This window comes from Lipotes vexillifer, unplaced genomic scaffold (assembly GCF_000442215.2).
Source record: "Lipotes vexillifer unplaced genomic scaffold, Lipotes_vexillifer_v1.1 scaffold7, whole genome shotgun sequence".
NCBI classification, from domain to species: domain Eukaryota; kingdom Metazoa; phylum Chordata; class Mammalia; order Artiodactyla; family Lipotidae; genus Lipotes; species Lipotes vexillifer.
In genome coordinates this window covers 1,560,889-1,582,196 of record NW_006792683.1, presented here as the reverse complement: position 1 = coordinate 1,582,196, position 21,308 = coordinate 1,560,889, and the positions used below count along the sequence as shown (strand labels likewise).

Genomic DNA, 21,308 nt, shown 5'->3' with positions numbered 1-21,308 from the left:
CTGAAGCAGTCCTCTGGGAAAAACCAGAGCCGTCTTTATTCCTTCATAGGCTTTGAACTCTTACTTTCGGAAGGTTCCTTCCCATTTTATGGCAAACATTGAAGTCAGTCTCACATAATTTATGTATATGTGTACGCACACAAATATACATATATATCTCATTGCAGTTGACATGATCTTTTGGTATTTTATTTATTTCAGTTTAGTGATGTTTTTATTTTGCTTCAGGTTTCAGTTGTTTATGTAGGGCTTTGAAAAGCTAAAGAGCTTCAGACACTGTGTCTCTGGTGCCACAGCGGCAGGATCTCTGGCAGACTTAGCACTTTTAGTTCTCTTAACCTCTTCCCCAGTGCCATTCATGTCCACCCCAGCTGAGTGCCCTGACTTCAAATCTTGTGGTTAGCGTTTCCATTGCTCCCTCTTGGGAGACCTCTAGGATCTCGGGATAAAATGACACATTTTCCCCTAGAAGTGTGGGTTGCAAAGGTAGCAGCTGCTTTAGTTAATACACATAGAGGTTCAGTTATGCCCTTTCTCTGGGCCTGAGTGCCTGTTTGTCCTATAGTCAGAAGGTTCTCTGCAGGTAAGTTTCTATCTCTGTCTGGATAGGGAAGTCTCTGGTGGTGTTCACTGGGAAAAAACAATAAAAAGAAAGCAAACCTGATACCTCCTTATAATACCAGGCAAAATCACAGGAAAAGTGGACAGTAGCACAAGATTCTGAGTGAGTTTTTGGTTATGGGTTTCCTCTGCTCCATCTGTTCTCGCTCTATGTGTGATACTAAAAGGAAAAAATAAGGGTTTTAAGAAGATGTATATTTTAATGCTTGTGTAAATTTTATTCATGGTAGAATCAATGTTAGAAGGAAGTTTAAGAAAGCACAAGATATAATGCTGTAAAATTAACAAAAATTTGTTAAACTGTTTCAGGATTTTAAACAAGCTGCTCTGATGAGCAAGACTAATGTGAGCCTCTGTCAAGCTACTGCCATGTGCTATCACAGGTATGGGGTGCAATTTATGTTGAAGTGAGAGCAAGTGAGACCATCAGATTTATAATTATAATAGAAGAATAGAAGAAACAGAGGAGAATATTGTGGAAGTGACAGAGTACAAAAATGGAGAGAGGCACAAAGAATCCCTGTATCAGCACTCTTCTACCTACTAATAAACTATTTTAGCCAAGTCAGCAAGTAAGTACCTGCATCAGAGCATTGCAGGTATCCATCTGATTCAAGCCCATCTATTGGAAAGGACCTTGGTAATACACAGAATGAAATCATGCGTAACTTGAAATATCTAAGAATAAAATAAAGTTATTAACTTTGTTCATAAAATGGAACTAACTTTTAAAAAGCCTGTTTCTTGGAAGAGAGGTTGATTTAGAAAAATATTTTATTTCCAAGAAAATTTTGCATTTAGAAAGCATTTCTAAATCTAAAAATGATTAAAATAATACCAGTAAATATCTACAAGGTATAATAAAATCTACAAAAAAATTTATTACTTAAAACATTATTTCCTGTTTCTGGTATTATTGTAAAAATAAGTAAGTTATAGAGGGGAGAAAAGAACAGTTATATGAGGCTAAAATACAGAAGGAGATCAGTTTAAAATTTACTCTGAGATAATATTAAGAGTATAGTGGATTGATTTTGCTAACTATAATACTTACATTTCTACACATACATTTGACATCTAAAAATTAATTTCTAAACACTTTGCTTTTAAAAGCATAGAAATGCAGCACATGAGTATTTTAATGTAAAATAAAGTGTATTTGGTTAAGTAATAGTTTACAGCATTATTTTTCATGAGAGAAACAATAGCAGTTAATTGGATGAGGAAATTAGGATAGTAGACTAGGCTGTGTAAATATACAATTTAGACAGTAAATTATTTAGGAAATTGAAATTCTTTTTTTCCGCTTTTAGGACATAGCTAGTACAGGTACATTTCCCTATGAGAATTAGATTTTTAAAATTTTATGAACATAGTAGTATAATAACTGGAACTTGTGAAGGCGTTTTTGGTGAAAAGGCCTAAACTGGTCTCGGCCCTTTAATTTTATACAGACAGCAAAACACAGTCACACCATTGTCTATTTTAATCCAGCAACCTTTGTACAATTCATCTTTTTAAGTAATTGTCATTCTTAAAAAGAAACGGAATAACGATGACTGATGTGTTTGTTTTGGTAGGCGAGTGCAGGCCAAAAATGTCTGAGGTCATTGAATTCTCTTAAAACTAAAAATAGACACCAAAATTTTTCTCAACCTCATTCCGATGTTTTGTAACTATTAGAGTCAGTAAATTTCTCTGTGTGTCAGTTCCTGATCTCTTTTATGAAATGTAATCACTGGGTATATATGGTAGAGCCTCCTTAAGCTGATACTGCTTTGCAATTCCAAACAACCACCTTTCATCATCCCGCTAGAATCTCTACTGTCCTTTAATAAAAGTAGAATTTAAATCAACAGTAAAGCTCTGATAACTCATAGTCCCAATTCCATGTGTTTTAACAGTTTTACTGAATTTAACAATAAGGAATGTTTAGTGATTGGTTACATTTATTTCAGGAAAAATATTTTTGCTTTTCAAGGTGAGCTATGACCTATTACTACAGCAGCATGGATTGTAAATAATGAGATTCACTATTGGAGTCTTATGGTGGAGAAAGTAAAAATTCTCCCATTTGGAAAATTTTTAAAAAGTAATAAATCTTTAAATTTTAGGGCTTTGATCGTTGAACTCATGGGGTTGCAGACTTTTGAAGTGTGCCTTTGTATATCTCTGGTTCTCACTCTTGTGGTTGCTAGGAGACAACATTCCTTAGGCTGAATATCCTACTTGTCGCCCAATTTGATCACTAAGGGTGTTAAGGTAGAGTTAATTTTTAGATCTCTTTGAGAAAGCTACCTTAAGATTAAAAAAAAAAAATGTCACAGAGGGAGAGCCTGGTGGCTCAGAGTTACATATTCTGTCCATTTTTTACTTCAGCACATTTATTTTACCATTCTTATATTTGCATAAAATATTTCTGAATCTTCCACTCTGCAAGCCACATTCTTTAGTTTTGGGAGGTATTTATGATTTATTTGTACAACTCAGTAGGGAACATCTGGTCACCTATGTGATTAATTTGGAAAATGAGGTGGGCCTTGGTGTCCATGGCCTAGCCTGCAAGCTGAGCACACGATTCTTAGTTAATAGACACCATAATGAGAGGCATGCACCTTCTGTCAGTGATCACGTTATTTTAGATTTATACAAACACTTTTTGTTTTAGAAAAACTAATATACTTTTATATTTGTGTAATTGATGTTTAACAATTTATGTGCCAGTGAACCTGTACCCTGATATAAGAGACACTGCCTCATTTTTTCATTGTCTAACTACCATGTGATTATTTAACAGGAGCTCCAACCTGCAGGGCACTGTGTGATACACACATCTTCAGAAAAATGAAGTTGTGTCTATGGAGTTTTTCTTTTTTTTCTAGTGGTGGAGGGGTCTGGGAGTCTCTGGCTTTGGCTCTCTCACCTGCTCTGGACTTGATTTTTAGTTATCGTCAGCTTTGAAGAGCTTGCCAGGTAGCTTTTGGGATCCCTTTCCAGGTTTAAGGTTTAATGATTATTTACTTAGTCAGAACAGACTAGATGTTCATTAAACATTAGTGCTGATAACTAGATATGTATAGAAAAATAGCTTCAATTCATTGCTTGTTCTTTTTCTTTTTAAATTGGTTAGACTATTCAAAGGGTGAGATTATGTTTTATAAACGATACATAGGCATATGTACTCACAAGGATTTTAAATCTCCCTCTGCGTAAGAGGGGAGCAATGTGTATGATACAATTTGGATGTAAATATACCAGAAGCACTTCAGTGTTTTGTGGGAAAAATATGAGAGAGCTGGGGTTGCCCTGTAAACTTCAATTTACATGGTCACCATAGGTATGCATCATAAGTAAGTAGTTCACTATCCATAGATAGAAATACTGAGCATAACAAAACCTATCAACTAAATGCATTTTTATACGGGAATACTACTGTGTAATTATTCTTGATAAAAAATTTGTCATTTATGCTAGAATTTTTTCTGTAATACAGTGAGAAAGTGGCTACAAGCATTGTGACCTTATATTCAGTGAACTTTTACTTCTCAAATAGTGCTAGTTATGAGGAAGGAGGAGGATAGTTTCATTGTAAACTACTTGAGGGAAGGGAGCCCATGTTTTCTTAGTGAGAATCCACAGAGTGAACTCAGAAGATACCAGTTGGCTCACGTATGTGAATGTTAAGCTTCCCCTGTTTGTAACGTCAGAGGCCAGGCTTTCCTGGTGCTTCGCTGTTGATTCTTGGGTGATCTTCTGACACAATACTTGGTGAATGCTTTTGGGTAGTGTTTGCCAAAACATGGAGCAAATATCATGAGTAACTCCATTATTTTTCATGGTGTGCACAAGCATTAAAAAAAATATTGAATCACATTATGAGCAGCTGAATTGCTTTTCAGTTTCAAAGTGAATTCTTTCTGAAACCTTCTGAATACATCAAGGAGAAGGTGTCAGCTAAGAGTTAGTCTTTAACATCTTTCCCACACTTTGTAATAGATGGTACAGCTCTCAGGTTTAGTTTTCTGCAGACTACACTATCCAACACCAATATTTATTTATTTTCATGGTTGCCTTCTGTTTATGGCATGAGATACTGATTTTGTATTTGTGGTATTGAAATTAAGTTATTTTAAAAAATAGGTTTACTTCAGTAAAAGAGTAACCTGACTTAAAGAAAAATACTAAGTAAACTATAGTGTAGGTGGAACATAGGGCAGCTGTCACAAAGGAGGGGCTGAGGTTTGGGAAGCAGCATTTTAAAAGATAATGCTGAGTAATATCTAAGAGATGGTAGTTTCTAGAACAGTTACCCTGTGTTCCATGTATTTTACAAAGGAAAAGTTAGCAAAGTAATGATGCATCTCATACAAATTTGAAAACTTTTTGAGAAGTAATGAAAAGAATGGAAGGAAGATAATAATCTTTATTGGGTGAGGGTCTCTGTGCTAAGGGTTTTTCACATGCTGTCATTTGATCCTTCTAACAGTTTTGAAAAATTACTATTAATTTGTATGTTTGGGCTTGGGTTTGAACTCCAAGGCTTTCTTCTGACTACACCGTTGAGATATCAGCTCACTGGCTCTTGTGCACCAATTACAAGTATGTTAAAGGTGAAGAATGTGGGTAGAGATGACTGTGGGAAAGCATGGATTTTGGAGTCTGGCTCACCTGAGTTTGAGTCCCAGATATTTGCTCAGTGCAATCTTAGCATGCTATTTACTATGTTATTTACTATGTGCAAACTTTTCTGAGCCATGATATTCTTTTAATCTATAAAATATAAAAAATTATAACAAGCTTACAGAAATGTTGGAAGGATTAAGTAAAATCGCATATGTAAAGCACTTAGCACAGTACCTGGTAAGTAAGCAGTTATTCAGTGTTAGTGCCTTCATTCTATTAAAAAAAATTCTAGACTCTCCATATTAATTGAGATTAAAAAGAATTATTAGATATGCATGTGAAGTGGAAAAGTGACTTTATGTACCCATGGACATGGGAATATTCGATTCCTTCAACAGCCCTCTCCTCACCATAGGAGACTAATTAAGGAAGACAGAGAGACAGAGTTATCATTTAGTCACATATATTCACAAGTTAATAAATAAAATGCATTTTACTTCTTTTTCTCCCCTCCTCTCTTGGTGTCCAAGATGAAATGGGCTGCCTTTATAGAAGATCTGAAGAACTCCCATGTGATAAAAATTTAGCTCCTTTCATTATAAAGGACATATTAAATAAATAACAATGGATTTATTTTAATCTAATTTAAATAGTGTATTTTATAAATAATAGCATATGTTTTTCTATACTGGCCACTGATAACTGTTAAAAACAGGTTCAAGAATGCCATGCAGATTTTTATAATTCTGAAAAAGAACTCTAGCATGTCATCCCAGCATATTCTGCTATAAAAATGTCTCTTACCTCCCCTCTTTCCTTTTACCAATATCTTTAAAGAATCCATCAGGCTTCCTTAGGTCATATGGACTTACACACTTAGTTCTTATGATAATAAAAAATAATAAAAATTAAGTTTTTTAAGGGTCAATGCATTTCTTTATGAAGAGGTTATATACAGGAAAGCAGTTAGACTATTCACCAGAAAGCATCAATATTTTAATTTATTTTCAGAAATAAAGAGTTTGAAGAAGCTGTCAATTTCTTTACCTGGGCTGTTAAAATTGATCCCTGTTTTCTGGATGCTTACATTGGACGGGGAAATTCTTACATGGAATATGGACATGATGAGGCCATCAAACAAGCACAGAAGGACTTTCTGAAAGCACTGCATTTTAATCCAGTCTATACAAAAGCCAGAATTTGTTTAGGCTATAATTTGCAGGTAATATTGTATAACAACATTTTACCACGGAAGCACCTTTTGGACAAGAAAAAGAATATATTTGGCCTGTTAGCGGTGATGGGGATACATGATATTTCTTTGGCTATGAACATTTTACCTTTCTTTTCTTATTCGTATTCAGAGCAGCAGTGGGAAGCAGGGGTTTGATGAGTTATAGGCAGCCTGCCTGGAGAGCATACCCAGGGACCTGGTGTGATAGTGAGATGAGGATCTTCTGAACTTGAGTTTCCTTAACGCCTGCACCCCTTTCTACCTCACCCCCTTATACCTACCACACTTGTAGACAACTTTTAAGACTTGCCTGATGAGTTTCACATATAAGAACCTGGCTAAAATTTGTTTCACTAGCTTATACCTGGGCTCCATAGGCTTTGGCCTATTAAATTAGTGAAAAGCTAAAGGGAATAAATAATGTATGATCTATGCGATGGATCAGACAACCACTGTATAGAGATTTCTGAATTCAGGTCATCTTCCAAATGGCAGTGAATTAGAACATACCGGAAGGCAAAGAGACCAGGCATTTGTCCTTCCAGCAAGTTGGAAGGGTGTTGCTCTGTTGTGTTGTCACGCAGGTCTCTGAGTGATTTCTGGGACACTCTGACCTGACCCATGCACTCACCAAGCTATTTGCACTAACAAAAGATGTAGTGGTATTCACGGAATAAAGTGCTAGATGTGTTATATTTTCCATGAAAAGGAAAGGAATAATCTTTTTATCCCTTTTAGTATTAAAAAAGTTAAACAGTGGTCCAAAGTATGTTTAAATTATGGTAATTTGCAGAAATTTCCTATTAATAATCTGTCATTTAAGTTGAATTTTTTTCATTTAGAAGTAAGTGAATTTGGCTGACCTAAGATTAATAATATTGGAGGTGGTTGTGGGTTTGGTTATAGTGAGGTATGCCCAAGAACTGATTAATAAGGGAAGTAAGATTGCCTTCTGAGTGTTAAACATAAAATTAGCCATTATTTGATCACAGTAGAAATTTGCAAAGTCAATTTAGAGACAGAGCGACTCCTAAAACAGCTAGAACTTACTGTAATCAAAAGAAATGTGTTAACAGCATCATTCATTGCATTCAACAAGGATTTACTGAGCACCTAGTATAGGACAGGAACTGATCTAGGCCTAGTGATACAGCAGTGCCCAAAATACACTGGTTCTTCTTGTAGAGTTTACTACCTACTGGAGAGAGAAGCACCAAGCAGTCTTATTAATAATTATTTAATTCTATTCAGGATAAGTGCAACCAAGAAAAAGGATGGGTTTTAGGACAACTTATAACCAGGGAACCTAGCTTCATTTTAGGGGTGAGGGAAGGCTTTTTGAGAAATTAACATTTAAACTGAGGTGTGAAAGACTAGAATTAGGACTAAGAGTTAGGGCTTAGAACACTGTGTTCCAGAGAGAGGGAACAGCCCATTATAAAGTCTTGTGAGAAAGAGACAGAGGGCTCAAGGGGATGGAATGTTATGGACAAGGGGAGAGTGGTATGGGATGACACTGAATTGAGTAATGACTGGAGGTGAAGGTCTTTTTAACTGGTCCAGGTCAGTGAAAAATGTGAATGTCACTCACCAGAGCAGTGACATCAGATTTGTGTTTTATGAAGATCTCACTGATATATATCAACCTGAAGGAGGACTGAAAAACACATTAGTGTGAGGAAGACTTGAATCAGGAAAGGAAGGACTGAAAAAGGAGAGTTAGAGAGGCCCATCAAATCCTGTTCGGGGGAAGAGTGACCATTTCTTGGACAAATATGAAACAGATTCCCCTACTATGTGCCTACCACTAGAGTTATGGAAGTGAGCAAAACAATTGTCAGAACAGACAAGTTCAATTCCTTGTTCAATTCGATGTTGGTTTCCACATAATTTACTGTGAGGGAGAAGCTTTACTGGTTAAAGAACAATGTCTAGTTAACTTATTAGTTATAGTTCGTGTTAGTTTTATGCAAGAGTCACTGGGCTTTGCTTGGTTTATGTGAGAGTCCGCTTCTGAGACTCTGGCAAGTTGGGATTTTGAACCCACAGGAATAAAGGACAGTCCCTGGACTGTGCTGAATTTATCAACTCACTGCCTTCCTGTGATGAGGTATTTAGTTGCCAAATGGCCTTCTCTAGGAAATACTCTGACATCATTCTGTTAACAGTGTCCTCTCCTAACCTTCTTTCTTTTTTTCCAGTTGGCGCTAAGGTTGGTATAAACACCTGCTTGGTAGATTTGCATGGTATTATGTATGGTACGTATAACTGGAGATTCAGTGCCAAGCAAATAGACAATTCCTGCCTGTGTGTGCAGAGCTCAGTGTAAAATTTGTGGTGATTGTCAGAAGCATTGGTGTTTCCCGTCGTGGTCAAGATTTCATGTTGTTCAAGACTGGTATAAGAGATGACTCTGACAATTAGATTTATTTCAGTTAATTAAAATTTCAGCATAAATGCTCAGAGGTAATCAGTCAATTGCATGCACTCACAGTACAGCCTACTTCCTTGTTTAAAATATCTTAGATTAAGCACAATATAAATATACCCTTACTAAAGGCTTTATTTGATTAAGTTAGAATCATAAACATTTGTCACGATATGGACAATTTCCTACTTGGTGTAAATGGAAAATTATTTTAGGCCCAAGGAAAATTCCAGAAAGCTTGGAACCACTTTACCATTGCCATAGAAGTTGATCCGAAGAGCTACCTAGCCTATGAAGGAAGAGCTGTGGTCTCTCTTCAGATGGGTGATAATTTTGCTGCATTTCAGGATATAAATGCTGCCATAAAGGTAAAAATCCACTCAGATTATATTATCATTAGCATTAAATTAACATCATCAGTGAGTAAGATCAAATAAGAAGTTCTCTGTTGCTTTCTAAAAGTGACTTGTAGAGAAAATAATATTTGTATTTTTTCCCCAGGAGATTCCTAAAGAGTTATTATAGCTTACCAGTTTTATAACCTAATGCATTTAAAAAATTTTAAAACAAATCCCTAATAAATGTTGATTCCTCTGAGTAAATGCAAATTTATAGTTTCATGATACATCAGTATTATTGTGTAATAAAAAATGAATGCAAAAAATAAAATAACGTTCTGGGTTTGAAGGAACTAAAGAAAGAAGAGTGTAAATCCCCAGCTTCTTCTGTAGTGAAATGGCAAATAAAAACTGCAGTGACAGAAAATCTGCCTTTTCTCTTCTAGATTTCGGATTCTTTTTTTTTTTGTAAATTTAGGTAGATGTTGTCATCTTTAACAGAGCTAAACAGATGAGCTTTTTTCCCCTTGCATCTATTCTTTGCAAAGGAGAGTAGAGCACTAAGATTATTTGTTTTATTGCAACCAGATCAACAAAGTGTTGACCCTGAACCAACTTCATTCGGAGTTGTTTCTCAAAATATTTGCTCTAATGGGGTTTCACCTGCCCTGTAAAATTACTAGTTTCCCACAAAGAGATTTCATAACGTCCATTTTTGCAGACATGAAATTGGAGATAAGTACTATTCCCAGATGCTAAATACTCATACTATTATATTGCAGATCAATACTAGAGCAGAGTTCTTAACAAATCGTGGTGTGATTCATGAGTTTATGGGTCAACAACAGAACGCAATGAGAGACTATCAAGCAGCAATTTCTCTAAACCCCACGTACTCGCTGGCTTACTTTAATGCAGGAAATATCTACTTTCACCACAGACAGTTTTCCCAGGTAATGTGAGTTTTCCTTAACATTTTCTTTTTGACCGTAAATGCTTTCTCTGCTACATATAGTTTCAAAATGCAATCCTTATATGTCAGGCTAATTTATTCATTAGCTCTTTAAAAATTTTTTTCTCTTTCATAAAAATGTTTATAATTATTTATTAAATGTTTACACCTCTATGGATTTTTTCTCCTCATTATCATCAGCCACTCAGCACTTGTCCAGTAAACATTGTTTTGGACTTCTCTGAGTGCCGGCAGTCGCCTTGCTATCCATTGTCACCAGCTTCCAGCCTGGAATCCTCTGCTCTTTGCCCCCACTTAGCCAAATGTCAGACTTCCTTCCAGACTGTCTTTCGTGACGTGATTATCTAACTCATCTTAATTTCTACCTTTGCTAAGTTTCAGTCACACGAGCACTTGACTGGAGTAAGGAGATACGTCTGTTAGTTCTGGTTTTCATGACAACTTAACCTTTTTGGACCTTAATTCATAACGGCTGAAATGAAAGTGTTGGGTTATTAGATTATATTTTTTATATTTTGAATTTATTTTATTTGGACTGTAATGCATTGCATGACTCAGACACTATTTTTTGTTGTTTTGAATCTATATTCACTCTTTTGTTCATCTTCAATTTTATTTTGTTCTTTGTCTATCTTTTTGAGTCAGAAGCTTAATTCATTTATTGTCGCCCTTTCATTTATATTGTGATAAATTGTTAAGGTTATGCCTTTTCCCCAAGTACTGTTTTCAGCAGTATCCCCTGTATTTTGCTCTTTAATGTTTTTATTTTTGTTTTCCCAAAACATTGCACTTGAAATTTCATTTCTCCTTTGACTAAAGAATAAATTAATAAGGGCACTTAAAATGTTCAAGAGGAAGGGCTTTTATATTTTCTAATATTGGAGTATAATTAGTCTATATCCATACTTTTTTTTTTTAATTTGGTTTATCTTGGACAGAGAAAGGTTTATTCAAGTATCCTATAATTAGTGTGGCCCTATATAGTTTTCTTTACATCTCTTGTAATTTCTGCTTTATGAAAATTGCTGCTATTTCATGTATAGATGTTCATATACATATTACATATGCATTGTGAATTGTAGTCTTCAGCATTACAAATGCTCTTCTTTGTTTCTCTTTGGAATAAATTCTCCTTTATCTGATGTGAAGATCCTGACCTCTGATTTCATTTGGTTTGCTTTAGCCTGATAGTCCTTTGTCCTTCCTTTTATTTTCAGTGTTTAGAATCTTTTGTTTTAGCTGTGTCTCTTTTATACAGCGTAGAGCTGGATTTTGGTTTAGATGACAATTTGAAAATATTTATCTTTTAATAGGTGGGTTATATCCCATTGACATTTTGGCACGGTCAATATGTTTGGTCTTAGTTCTGTTATTTTATATCATATTTTCTGTTTACATGTATTTAAAATATTTTATTCTGTGGTCTGTTTTATTTTAAAATTTCAGAGTTTTTCTAATATTTAGGCAGGTTTACAGTTTGCTTTAGTGATGACCTTTATAAAAATACCCTTGTACCCTTACTTCCTTATTTCTTTAGTTCTCTTCTATGAAGAACAATAAAATGACCCTTTAATCTCTTCCTCCCTTATTTCTCCCTCTCATCTATTAGTCAATTTTAGTTAATAGTATGCTCTTTTGAAAAATGTTTATATTTATATCCTGAAATATGCTTGAGCTTGTTCTGTCAGCTTGTCATGTCAGCTTGCTTTCCACTCTCTCTGTATTCTTCCATTTTGTCGTGTTTCGTTATGCCTACACTGCCAGAGGATTTAATATTTGCATACTATTTTGTTACCTTTATTTCACGTTTAGTCTTAGTTCTTCAGTTAAATATATTTAATTCTCATCACCAGGCTTTTTGCCAAAGTTTCCCTCCTAACCAATCATTTCTTGGTGGTCTGAAATTAGTCTTCTAGTAGAGTCCTGAGAAAGGGTTCATGAGAACAATATTCCTTGAATGGTTTCACTTTCACAGCTGTTAGCTGTTAGCTGTATAGTTTATCTACATTGTAGGAATACATTTTTTCTGGGCAGTTTTTATGACCTTTCCAAAAATTAAGCTCTTACTTTTTTATCTTTGTTTTTTACAATGAAGGCATGCAAATTACTTTTCTGTTCCTTATATTTGAATGAGATAATTTTTTTTTTTCCTGGACTAATAGCAGATTTTCTTGTGAGAGATACGGTGATAGGCCATGGTAACTTTCCGAGTTGAGCTACCACTGATGCTATTGCACAGGACTTTACAGTATGTCCTTTCTAGCCTAGCCTGGTTTGGGAAGGCTTCTACCACAAGCTCTGTGTTTCTCAGAACTTTTCACAGTCCTTGCTTCTAAGATAACATTCTCATTTTAAAAAGTTGTTTTTATTGCTTGCATTTTCTGAGATCTGTAACCTCTGTATTCTCCTCTAACACCCGATACTGTCACCATACCCCTTAAAAATGATCTTTGGGGCACGGGCACCTTTATCTACCGAGAGGCTAAAGTCCTTGTCTGTATTTTGCTGGAAAAGCTGAGCAGATATTTCCTGATTCCACTTAGTTCTTCATTCTTTCAATCTCCTTATATTTATAATGTACCTGCCATGTGCTAGGAATTAAGACCCAGAGGATACAGAGCTAAACAAGATAAGGAAGACTTCTTTTATGATGTAGCTTACATTTTATTGGAGGAAGAAATAGAAAATAAACAATATTAGTAGTGATAAACATCTAATACCATCTTATTTAAGCATCAGTATATCAGTACTAGCATACTAGTGTGGGACTATATGAGATTACCTGGGTGGATAGTATAGATGGAGAGAAGGGGTTTAAGGAGCAAGCCCTGGGGCAATACCAGTGTTTAGAAGTGAAGTAGAGAGGAGACTCCAGAGTGTAGACTGAGTGGGGAGTATCCAGTCAGGATGTTGGGAAGGAAAGCAGGAGAGCATGATATGACCTCAAGAATAAAGTACTTTAAGAAGGGAAATGTGTCCTGTGTCAAATGCTGCTGAGAAGTCATGGAAGGGGAGGATGGAGAAAATCATTGATGACTTTGGCAAGAACATGGTTGGAGACTCAATGGCATCAGAGCCTTGAGCGGAAAGGGTTGTGGAGAAAATGTGAGGTGAAGAATTAGAGACGGTTCAACCAGTTGAAGAAATTCTTCTGTGAAGAGAAGCAGTGAAATGGGGGTGGTGGCTAGAGTGGAGTAAGGTGTTCGTATTTTTAATTTTTTTAAATAGGAGGGATGCTGATTCATGCTCCTGTGTTAATGAAAGGATCTAGTAGAAAGGGAGAAATTGTTGGTGCAGGGGAGAGTGGCAGGGATAATTAGGATCAAAATCTTTGAGGATTTGTTGGGGCTAAAGTTTGGAAGTTCCAGGGGTGGCCTTTGAAGGGAGCAGGACACATTATCCATTATGTTATGAGGGAAGGCAGAGAGTTGGGGCACAGCTGGCTGTAGATAGGTAGATTTTGATAGTAGGTATTTCTCTTAAATGATTACATTTCTTCCATGGAATATGAGTACCAGTTAAGAGTGAGGGTGGACAGGTAAAAAGAGGGAGAGTATGACTAGGAGTTTTGAAGAGGAAAGAGAAAATGTGAAATAATTGTTTTAGAGAGCGGTAGGGTGAATGTTCTGGGGAAGTATAGTAGAACCACCAGACAACTTCAAGTTCTCATTTGAGGTTGTGGTTAAATTTAAAGTGAGATCTTGACTCCATACTGCTTTGTATGTAATTATTTCTATTCAGATTCAGTACGGCTTTCTGTCACCCCACAATTGTTTCTGTGTGTTAGTCTCTTATCTCCTCATTCCAGTTAAGCTCTTTAATGCCAGGAATCACACTGCTTTCTCTTCTCTCCATATTTCCTTACTCAGAAAGTCCATCTATACCCATGGCTTATACTACATGTCAGCCTCCACCTTTCTTCTGAGCTCCTAACCCATATTTATCACCAGTTGCTAAAACTGGATGTTTTGCAAGTGCATGAGAGCCAAAACTGAATTAATCTCTCCCTCCTCTACACCCCGTCCAGCTCTTCTTCATATAACCCTGCCTCAATTCAAGATGTCATTCCGTGGAGTCACCTGAGTAAAAATATTAGCATCATTTGTAACTTTCTCTTCCTCAACTTCCTCATCTACTCAGTCATCTAATCCTGTCAAATTTCCTTCTTAGTTTTTTTCTCAGCTATGCCCTTTCCATTCTATTTCTACTGCCATTGCCTTAGTTTAGCTGTTTCCCAAGTCAGATCAGTTGGCTTGCTGACCCCTGTGATGAGGCTGGTTGACCTCAGTGGTGAAGCTAGCTGCTGGGACAGAGAATTATCAAAGGTATTATTATATAAGGCATGAATGAGATTGTCATAGCTCAGACCTCAGACAGCTGGAAGGCTAATGTTCTCCCAGGCTGACAGGCCAGGGTCAGTTGTCTTAAAGTTCCTCGAGCTCAGACCACACTCTGGCTGGGTCTTGGCAATGTTTCTCTGTGTTGTAGAGTTAGTTAACGAGCATTAGACAAACACAGTGCCCAGGGCAGTTTTCTGTTTCTATCAGTGTTTAAGGTCCACATGAGAGGGAGACCTTCACATTTAAACTTATTTGTCCTTAATCACTCTATGGACATCATGTATAAAACTATTTGGTTAGATCTAAAGTGTAGTTTGATCTTTGATTTTTTTTTTTTTTTTTTTTAAGTATGGCTCTTGCTCCCCCAAGCTGGGGACACATCAGCTGTGCAAATATTTGATCTAAAATGTATTCCGCTCTCTGTCTTGATATACTGGATACTTGGGCTTTGCAGTATGTGCTCCCTTCAGAGGCAAGCAGACTTTGAGAGTAGTTATTCAGCTATTTTGGTATGCTCTATGCTTCTTTGTGGAGCAAATTCTTCTATTTCCTGTCCATCCTCCCCCTCCCGCTTTGTTTCTGATGTATGGAAAGAAGATTTAGGGCCAGGAGGAAGGGTCCCTCAACAGACCAGATAATCTCTAAAGGGTTAAAACGTGTATGTGTTCTGGCTTCTTTTATGGTTGGCTAGTGACTTAATGGTTTTAAACCACAATTGGATGGAGCTACATGCATGTGTCATGAATTACAGGTGACTTTTAAAAAATACCTGGATCTACTTCCTAATTACTTACAGATATGAGGGCATTAGACCAATTGTTAAATCAAGGCCATCTATTGTGGTAGGTGTCCTTGGCCTCTAACTGCTTCATAGTTAATGCTCCTGTTCTTCAAGTAACCTCATTAAATTTATAGGCTTTCATTTTCTAAGTAATATATTTTCAAAGCTGTAATAGAAAGTTACATTGTTCAGAGTTAACCATACTATTGTGTTTTACTAAGTTCATTTATTTTAGCTGAGGTAGGCATTTGCTCCTACCTGATTGCAAGTCATGCTTTTGTGATGTAGAATTGTGTAGCCTTTATTGATCATTTACTGGTGAATTCAAATGAAACAAATTAATTTTTGAAGGAAGTCTTGGCTCTGCTTTGAGTCATTCCCTTGCCTCATTTATAATGACTGTGAGTCCAGCCTCCTGTTCAGGAGTGAATTCTCTTTAATTTAAGCTCTTCACAGAGGGATGTCAATTCTGCTGCCATCTTAAAGGATCCTTAAATTGCACTTAACTACAGCATAGAATAGCTCCCATTCTGGGATGAGATGGGTCACACAATCCTGATCTAATTGCTTCTCAAAAGTTTCAGGCAGTAAAATTCATGGAGTATTACCTGAGGGCTATGACATCTCTCCATTTGTAGACACTGGCAAAAAAAAAAAGATGTATCAATAATAATTGACTGAGTCCTTACTATATTCTGCATATTGTTCTCAGTACTTTACCTGTCAGCTCACTTAATCCTCATAGCAGCACTGAAAGTAGGGTTCGATTTGTTGCCTCCATTTTATAGACGAGAAAAATCGAGTCAGAGTGTTTTACTCACCAAAGGACATAGAGCTAATAAGTGGTAGAGCCAGGGTTTGAACCTAGAAATCTGGCCCTATGGTCTGGGCTCCTGGCCACCATGCTCTCAATGTTTCACTTCACCCACAATGGAAGTGAACTGAGGACACATCCCTGAGAAATATAGAGAAAAATAGTTCCATGAAGAAGACCGATAGAAAATGATCAGAGAGGTAGGGGAAAAACTAGGGAGACACCCTGTCTCAAGGACAGAGAGAGTTTTAAGAGGGAAGGAGGGACCAAGAGCATCCGTGCCACAGAAATGCCATGGAAAGAAAGGACTAGAAAATGCCTACTGGGCTTGACGACATCTTCAGCCTTAGCAAGAGCAGACCTCACGGGCTAGGGGAAGGTAGATAGAACCCAGACTGTGCTGTACTTGGGGAAAAGTCGAGTGGTAAGGAATTGGAGACAGCAAGCCATATTGTTAAAAACGACTTTTCCTTTAGGGAAGTTTTAAAGTAGGAGGCACATTTTCCATCCATGATAGAGTTAGAGATGAGATTCCTACCTTGAGTAGTAGGGTGTCTAATCGGCATCTCAAGCTATGTGTGATGAAGGACCAGTTTTTAAAAATTTTCTAACTTACTGTTGATCAAGACCCCAACACCAGTGGATGGACCACAATTTGGAGGGTCCCTTCCGGCTTGATGACGAGTTGTGAATCATCTAGAGTTTTTGATCTTGACAAGCTGATTTTAATCTTCTGTCTTCCTTCCTTTATAGCTTTTCATAGTATAACGGAATTTTAAATCTCTTTTGGTAAGGTTTAGAACTTTATTTTCAAAATTCACTTCTCTCTTTAGCCCTTACTCTGCTTTTATATGAAAAATGTTAATTTTCGAACTTATATTTATCCTCCTATGTGACCTTCTTTTCTAACTTATATTTTACTTTTTTCTAGTGCTGTACAGGGATGTGAGATTTGTGTGTAGTGGGAGAGGGGGAGGTGGTAGTGGAACATTTCACCTCAGCAGAGAGTATTTTATCTCTGATACCGTCTAAAACTGCTGACACATGGTGATAACAAAAAGCAGACCAACTATTGGTTGGTTTTATTATTGTCTTTTACATTCTCTACAGATGCTGGCACCTCCTTATCATCTGTATCTGGGATGAAATGCTTCCACTATCTCCTCCGTGTGCCACTGGCCTTAGTTTTATATTAAAAGTGTTTCAAGTTGCTGTATAGCTGCCAATTAAAATATATTCAGATTATCATTATCTTCACATTTTTATAGGCTATTGACTACTTCTCAAAGGCTTTAAAGTTTGATCCAGAAAATGAATGTGCTACCATGAATCGAGCTATTGCAAATGCAGTATTAAAGAGATACGAAGAAGCAAAAGAAGACTTTGCATATGTAGTTGAAAGCTGTCCATTTTGGGCTGCAGTATATTTTAACAGAGCATCCTTCTACTGTTGTTTAAAGCAATATGAACTTGCTGAAGAAGACCTAAGTAAAGGTATATTTTTTTGTAATTTTTTGATTAATATCATAATGGTTGATTTGTTTGTTTTTGATGACAAAAGAAGAAAATCATCAAGTCTATCTGCCTAGATAAACTAACATTAGAATTAATGGTTTTATATATCATATCTTTAATGTAATCAGTATGGATTCCTTTATGTAATAACTTACAGCATTGGTAAGCTAAGACATAGAAAATTATTAGGGAAACCATACATAAACAATGCCAGCCTTTCAAAAAAGACATTGTACTGTGTTTTCCCAAGTTAATTTTCTTAGAAAGATTCAATGTTTTAAATTTAACTAAATAATTAGGTACATATGAGGAAAAATGTTTTCAAATAGGTAATACGAAAGTTCTTATATTATAAAATTTTTATTTAAAAAAGTGAAGCTTTTTGAGTGCTAGCATAAAACATATCTTGAAATTTTTTTCTTTTACAGCTCTGTCTTTGAAACCTAATGATGCTCTAGTGTATAATCTTAGAGCAGAAGTTCGTGGTAAAATAGGTCTGATTGATGAAGCTGTGGCTGACTATAACCAAGCACTTTATCTTCAAGAACATGCCTCAGTGGTATGACTACATAGACCCATAGATTCTGTAGTAGTTTACACAGCTGTTCTTCCAGAAATTGAAAAGTATTTGTTGCTTTAAAAAAAGTTTGCACTATCTTCATTGTTTTGTTCTTTATGTTTAGTCTTTTATATAATTCTTTAATGCATTTTAGCAACACCTTTTTGTTATATATTAATTATAAAACTTTCAGATCATTTTCTGCAGATTTGGAGCAATTCAATAATTGAATTTCTTCACAAGGTGTAGAATTTAAATGAGAATGTTTCTCAAGGGACATATTAACACAAAATATTTTCTTTAAAGTAAAATAATTCCTTTTAAAATAATACTGTGTGATTTTAGAAAAAGTCTCATTGACATTTTCATCAAAACCTAAATGCAATCAACAGTATCCAGATCAAAAAAAATAGAGAGCTGATGACTATAAAGAAATTGAAGTCAAGCACATATCCTCTCTCCTCCTTTGAACAATATCTACACAGGTCTGTATTCTTCCCGCTACTCATGTTTTTCCAACAGATGAACACGTTCCTCTTTTTCATGTTGCCTCCCTTCCAGAGCAGCACCTATAAAGATTTTGAGCGTCCGCTTTCCTTGACATGCCTCTGCCTCTTTAATGCATATGTCATAAAAGTATATAAAAAATCTGCATACACTTATAATTAGTGCATCATAGAACTTGACAAGTAGAAATACATTAAAACAGCTAAAATTTCTTTTTATTTTAACATCTTTATTGGAGTATAATTGCTTTACAATGGTGTGTTAGTTTCTGCTTTATAACAAAGTGAATCAGCTATACACATACATATGTTCCCATATCTCCTCCCTCTTGCGTCTCCCTCCCTCCCACGCTCCCTCTCCCACCCCTCTAGGTGGTCACAAAGCACCGAGCTGATCTCCCTGTGCTATGCCGCTGCTTCCCACTAGCTAGCTATTTTACATTTGGTAGTGTATATATGTCCATGCCACTCTCTCACTTCTTCCCAACTTACTCTTCCCCCTCCCCGTGTCCTCAAGTCCATTCTCTACGTCTGCGTCTTTATTCCTGTCCTGCCCCTAGGTTCTTCAGAACCATTTTTTTGTTTGTTTAGATTCCATATATATGTGTTAGCATACGTATTTGTTTTTCTCTTTCTGACTTACTTCACTCTGTATGACAGACTCTAGGTCCATCCACCTCACTACAAATAACTCAGTTTCCTTTCTTTTTATGGCTGAGTAATATTGCATTCTATATATGTGCCACATCTTCTTTATCCATTCATCTGTCGATGGACACTTAGGTTGCTTCCATGTCCTGACTATTGTAAACAGAGCTGCAATGAACATTGTGGTACTTGACTCTTTTTGAATTAAGGTTTTCTCAGGGTATATGCCCAGTAGTGGGATTGCTGGGTCGTATGGTAAAAATTCTTAGTAGGATATCTCTTTGGTGAACCAGAGAACCCCTTTCCTTTATCTCACTGATAGTAACAAGGTTTCCTGACTTGTAAACTCATTTAGATTTGCTTCACTCAGTTTATTTTCCTTCTTCGTTTCATTCTTCCAATACATCTCCAGCTCCTCAGAGACCTGTGTTCACTGAGATGAGGCACTGTGGAAAAAAATACCCCTATCTACTCAGTTTCCTTTGTTTTCAGTTTGATGTACCAGATTTTCACAATACAAAGCTGATTTTTATTCGTAAGCCACTGTGGGGATTCTTCACAGTCTTTCAGGATAGTTTTCTTAGCATGATATGTGGGTCCATGTGAGGACTGTGTCGTGCCTAGTAAGTTATTTCAGTTGGTGATTCAGACACCTTTAATACGCCTCTTCAGATCCTCTCATTCTTGCTCGTCTCCAGAACCTTTAGTCCCAGCCCGGCCACAGATGAGATTCAGGCCAACCTCATGCACCCACAGACAGACGCTCATCTTGTGCTCCAGCCACACATCTCTCACCTACAGCGCTGGGCATCTCTTTTAAAGCTGAGGTGTCACCTGCTGCGGTAGTGCCCAGCCACGTGCCTGGCAGATGTGCAGGGGACCCAAATCCCTGTCAAATGAACTTTTGATGATGAGAGAAAGGAACTAGTAGATAGGCTCTTTTCCATCTTTTGGTGGAGTGTCCTGAGATACTTGGTTTATACAGCCTCCTGGAGGATGGTCCTTGGAGATTAAGCAATCAGTTCACACGTACTAGTGGCCAGCTTCGAGATGTATCTTGTACTGGTGCTTTGGGCTTTTGGCTTTTGGCTTCCCTGCTTTGCTTCCTTTTCTTACTGCTCCTGCTTTTTTGGGTTTGCACTTCTTGATAAAGTCATTGCCCAGAAACATTATCCTCTGGCTCTGCTTTCTGGGACAACCCATGCTAAGACAATTAGTAATTTAATATTTTTTTCCTGATTACATACAAGTACTTATAACAAGAGGCAGGAATGATACAAACCAAGGGCCATGATGGTGTAATGGAGCAAATCATATCTAACATGCCAAAATGCTACGTGGTGACCCCGGGTCCACATCCACTGGGTACCCACAGTTTCTGTCTGTACTGACCCCCAACCTCTTGCAAGAACCTACAACTTTCCACCTGAGGCCCTTCTCTTGGTCCACACATAGGCTAAGCCAGACCAGGCAAGGTATAGTGTTCTCTGCCTCACATTCATTGTCTCTACTTCTTTACCCATGTCTTGTAAGGTAGCAGGTATCATTAGATGAGGAAACTGAGGCTCAGAAGGGTCCAGTTATATGATCAGTGTCACACAGCTTTTAAATGGTGGAGCCGAAAGTCAACCTCTATTCTAGTTTAAAAGCCTCTGCTCCTTTTCACCTAAAGAGGAATAAAACAAGATGAACTCATAGTCTATTAAATAACCTTTATCGTGATGACATCAAAGCTCTCTGTCTGCCTAATGATTATTAGTGCAAAAAAGGGATTTCCAGTCTTTAACACTTCTTTTGTACTGTCATATATGTGTATTTATTTATGTCTATGTCTAAGTATCTATGTATCTAGCCTAGCCTTAGATAAATGCGTGATGGTAGTAAGATTATCTTGAGCTTTTAATTTGAAATACAGTCAATGGGCAGCA

The 21,308-nt window shown here is 36.7% G+C and overlaps 1 protein-coding gene across 1 annotated transcript in view; it reads left to right on the top strand.

Annotated features, from left to right (window-relative positions):
• Positions 1-18,232, top strand: part of TTC6 (tetratricopeptide repeat domain 6) — a 55,444-nt gene extending 37,212 nt beyond the window's left edge. Inside the window, exons 9-14 of the mRNA XM_007465837.1 lie at positions 931-1,004; positions 6,256-6,466; positions 9,122-9,274; positions 10,027-10,197; positions 17,421-17,646; positions 18,096-18,232. Coding sequence (XP_007465899.1) covers positions 931-1,004; positions 6,256-6,466; positions 9,122-9,274; positions 10,027-10,197; positions 17,421-17,646; positions 18,096-18,232 — 972 coding nt within the window. The remainder of the gene's footprint in view (positions 1-930; positions 1,005-6,255; positions 6,467-9,121; positions 9,275-10,026; positions 10,198-17,420; positions 17,647-18,095) is intronic.
• The last annotated feature ends 3,076 nt before the right edge of the window (positions 18,233-21,308 follow it).